Consider the following 4,631-nt stretch of genomic DNA (forward strand, 5'->3'; position numbering starts at 1 on the left):
CTTCACCATGGTGAATGTTACCCCCTCTGACTTTCTCGGTTAGTCATACCATTGAAGAGACTTCACCGTGGTTAATGTTATTAGGAAGAATTCTGGGGTGCGCTGGGAGTTACAGGGGCTCCACTGATGATGGTGGCAGTAAAAACACTTCTAAGAAGAGATAATGTTGTTTGCAGTGAAGCTGAAGAATTAACAGTGAGTAGGGAAAGGGATTAGATGTGTTTCTAGGAAGAAACAGAGCATAGCCCAAGAGAAGTGGCAGCAAGACACTCTCAGGTCATCAAAGGAGTCGAAGGGCAGCGAGATCTACAGGCGGATGGCAGACATGGACAGGTCCTGACATTTTTCTTATAGAAAATAAAAAATCACCTCAGGGTTCATCACGTCCCTTCCCCTCACTGTGCTTCACAGAAACTGGTTTCTGATCCCCTTACTGTGACCCTCCTCCACTTCTCGGCTTCTTCACCCACCTCCTCAGTGCACGTAAACAGGTGATTGTGGTCCAAGTGAGCAGAGCAGCCTTAGCTGAGACCTCTGAGGATGCTCAGGGGCTTCTCGCCTGCTCTTTCCTCTGTTCAGAAGCTCATCAACAACCACCGCTTCCTCCCCAAACATGCTGTGGGAGCCCCTTCTTGTCCTTCCTGAGTTCAACTACATTGTATGATGAACTCTATGGTTAGCCACATGTGAAAAGTAACTGTTTCCGGTTCGATGTGTGAAGAAAACCGTAAGATGGTAGCTACAGAGTCCTCATGGATGGCAGAGAACTGTCTTTTTCTGTGTGAGCAGGGGACAAAAATCCCAGCCACTCACTGGCCTCAAGTTCCTGAGTAAACATTTTCCATGAATGAAAAATAAAGCTCGGGTAGGGTCTGTGAGAAAACTCAAAGCAGCTGAGTAAAATGAAAGCAAACTGACCAAGGCTCCAGGGACTCAAGTCCCTAAATGGTGGGCATTGCTGGCCATCCTGCTGAGATGACCCAGGGCCTGTTACTCTGGGATACACAGCACCATGCGAAGGAGATGAGATCTGCACTCCTAACACTAAGAGCCTGGGCTTGCACACCACCTACTTAAGATGCAGGGCTCAAATAGAACACTCCAAAATAAAAACACTTGGGAGATAATTGTTTCTTTGGAAAGCGTGTAATTCTATTCTTGTGTTTTATCAACAATTACTGATGGCCTTGTTTTCATATTCTAATCAAGCTTCACAAAGGACACAGAAACTGGGCAAATACTGAAAGAAAATTCTAGACACAACTGTACCATCCCATCTTGGAAGATCAAAACCCCGAATTCACAGATCAGTGGGCACCTAACACCCTCTAGTCAAGTGGGATGCGGTACTCATTCAAGCATTGACCCTCAGACATGAGGTCCAGGGCAGTTTCTCACAGCAAGTGTGGGGAGATGCTTTCTCCTCTCTCCTTATCCTTGTGAACCAACCCCAAACTATGGTCTGTGTGTCAGTAACTCATTTCCTCTGGGGACAGAGACTCTATGGAGTTCAGATTAACCAACCCTGGGTGAGTGAGTCCGAAGAGATACAAAAGAAAGCATGGAGATGATTCCTAGGGGAGACAGTGATGTGTGGTGGTCATAGTGGTTAAGAATTTGATTCTGAAATCCAGAACAAATGTGTCTGTACTGTCCTAACACAGTAGATTCTCCTTTAACAATAAAATCAGAATTATAAACTGATAAAGGACTATGTTTTGGCTTTTCTGTTAGTGTGATAAACATCTCACAGAAGCAACTTAAAGGAGTGGTGTTTATTTTGGGTCATGGCAACAGAGGCATTTCAGTCCATCAGAGTGGGGAAGGCAGGGCAGGCTGGCATAGGGAGCAGTGTGGATTTCGGGCCATGGCTACAGAGGCATTTCAGTCCATCAGAGAGGGGAAGACAGGACAGGCATAGGGAGCTGAGTGCAGAGTGTGCGACCCAGTCTGGGAGCCTGACACTGAGTCTTCACTCTGGCTCAGTGAATTCCTGGTTCTGCTATCTCGGAAGTTTGTTGGTGGCTGAAGGAATGGGACAGCAGGGAGGATGGAGGGAGGGAGATGAAGAAATGCTTAGAATGGATGAAAAAATACACAGACTACTTACGAAAAATATGCCACACTTTCAAAAGAATTTTCTTAATTCCTTCAACAATCTGGCTGAGTATGCTATTCTCTGCTTCTTGTCTTATCTTTTGGTCATATTTTTCCCTAATTGACTGTACCACCTCCTCTTTTTCCTGAGCACTGAGTTTCCCCAGAGCGCACTCTTCCTCTACTATTCTAACTTCATTCCGTTTTTGCTCAGTGTAAAGTCGCCTCAGGAGCGCTACTTGGCTCTCCAGCCTTTGCTCTGCATCCTTGTAGATGGCATCAGAGAAGTAGACGCCGCCATTGCTCTGCACCATGGCTTCGACCAGCTCCACCAGCTCCTGCACCTGCGTTTCCTGCTCAGCCTTCCCTGCTCTGTTGTTGATGGCCAGGCAGCGGTTGCCACACTCCTTGATGATGCTTTTTAGGTTTGTATCTGAACTTTCTAGGAAGTCCTTTAGGCTCTGGTCCTCCAGCTCGTCTTTGCGGGTGAACAAGACAACCATGTACTTCATGGCAGCCTCCCCAAAGATAGCCTTGATCCTAATGACAGTTTCTTGCTCTTCCTCCGTGTAGCGACCCAGCTGCAGTACCAGGATGATGGCGTGAGGCCCAGGGCAGGACTGGAGGACACACTTGCTGATTTCAATGCAGGTGGTTTCCAGCTTGACCTTGGTGTCAAAGAGCCCTGGGGTGTCAACAATCAGGAGTTCTCTCTCCTTCCACTTGCAGGATGCTTTCTGACAGGTCTTAGTGACAGCATGGGGTGCAATTCTAGAATCAAATTTTCTCTGCCCCAGGATAGTGTTTGCTGTGGCACTTTTCCCACTCCCTGTCTTCCCTACCAGAACAATCCTCAGAGAGTTGTCACTGGGCTCAGCCATGATCTTCTCAGAAGGTTCTGGACTCCAGGGGTCTTGAGCACATGTCAAAGGGAAGAAAGTGGTTTAGATAAACTGGAAGCCACACTGACCCTTGCGACCTTTCGATCTTTCCCATCTGCAAAGGTTCTCATACTCAGGGGCAATAGCAGATAACTGTGGGTTAGCAACACAAAGTGTTTGGAGTCGACTAGCTCGGGACTGTAGGTGACCATCCCATTCTAAGGAGAAAACAGAGATGCTAATGTCTGAATTTTAAATCACAAGTGTAACTGTGCAGAAATATGCCCTTTCAGGTTTGAACCACGTGGATGCAGACAGCGAGAGAGTCCAGGGAACCATGAAAGATATTGCAAATTACTTCTTAGGCTCCCTCATCAAAATGCTCAGCTTCCCATAGTGTCTCAGAACAATTTTATTAGCAATATTAAGCCTTGGGTGACTGGAGAATTCCAATGCTATTCTACTCTCCAGAACCCAGGGAAGGAAAGAGCTTCCACATGCTTTCTGGGAGGCAAAGGAAACTCACAGGTCAAAGCTGACAATGATTGAGAAAAAATGCAAGTAAATCTCACATACAAGTATCATTGTCAAATCCTAATAGAATATTAGCAAGCTAGAATCCCATGGAACTTATAAACATGGCACATTATGGCAAAGCGGGTTTTCCATAGAGTGCCTGGGCTCAAGAAGAGGAAGTTATTGCCATAACCCACAGCCGAGTTCACACTGTAGGACACTGTAGGAAATGTGGCTGACGCAAGCTTCCCATATATTTATCCTTCTATCTCTTTGTCTCTGTCTCATCCACCGAGTCCCCAAGCTAGCAAGTTAGTGGGGAAAATCTTTTCTACTAAAGTCCAGATGTTTCCACCTCACTTTCCTTAAGTATTTGAAGAATTAGACAACCAAATAGAGAGAACGAGAAACAGAGAGACAGTTCTACTATCCACTGGAAAACTGGGTGTCTTTCCTGATTCTGCCTGCTAAGCCAGAGCAGTAAAAACAAGCCCACCAAGAGATCTGGTCTTGGTATCTAAGTTCCACCACTTAGCGGAAGGTCCCTAGACAAGGGGTAAGTCCTGGGTATATTTCTCATCCCTACATTCAGCAGAAGTCTGGACGTACAGCAGCACATTCCATTGGTATAGCGTGGGGAGGGCAGAAACTGTCAGTCAGCAGATGGGAAAGCCAAGCCACACAGCTCTGTGAAAGGCCATCACTGAAGGATTTGCCCAGGGTACCACAATATCAAATCTGAGGATGTACCCAAGGACACACTGAGAACAATACAGACAGAAGTGTGCAGAACCTCGCTCGTGGGAGTGATAGCTATAAAAGGCAAAGCAAAGAATGATCCCATTTGCCCTGACTAGGAGACTGGTGGACTAACTCACACGCACACCGAGGATGTGCTCTGTCCCATGGGACGTCACAGAGCAACTGCCCAGGACCCGGAGGTGGGGAAATGGGCACCTCACCTTCTCTGTGCGTGTGTAGGATTCTCTCTAGTAAAGAGTTATGGGTGTGTATGCATTCTCCAAGTACAGTTCACTATGCACTGCTTCTCTGTGCGTGTGTAGGATTCTCTCTAGTAAAGAGTTATGGGTGTGTATGCATTCTCCAAGTACAGTTCACTATGCACTGCTTTTCTGT

At 46.6% G+C, this 4,631-nt stretch overlaps 1 protein-coding gene across 1 annotated transcript in view; it reads right to left on the reverse strand.

The window, feature by feature from the left end:
* LOC101997998 (GTPase IMAP family member 7-like) overlaps positions 1-2,978 on the reverse strand; it is an 11,470-nt gene extending 8,492 nt beyond the window's left edge. The window contains exon 1 of the mRNA XM_005367487.2: positions 2,111-2,978. Within this exon, the coding sequence (XP_005367544.2) occupies positions 2,111-2,978 (868 nt within the window). The remainder of the gene's footprint in view (positions 1-2,110) is intronic.
* Positions 2,979-4,631: the final 1,653 nt, after the last annotated feature.

The sequence above is a fragment of the Microtus ochrogaster genome, unplaced genomic scaffold, assembly GCF_000317375.1.
Source record: "Microtus ochrogaster isolate Prairie Vole_2 unplaced genomic scaffold, MicOch1.0 UNK18, whole genome shotgun sequence".
NCBI lineage: Eukaryota > Metazoa > Chordata > Mammalia > Rodentia > Cricetidae > Microtus > Microtus ochrogaster.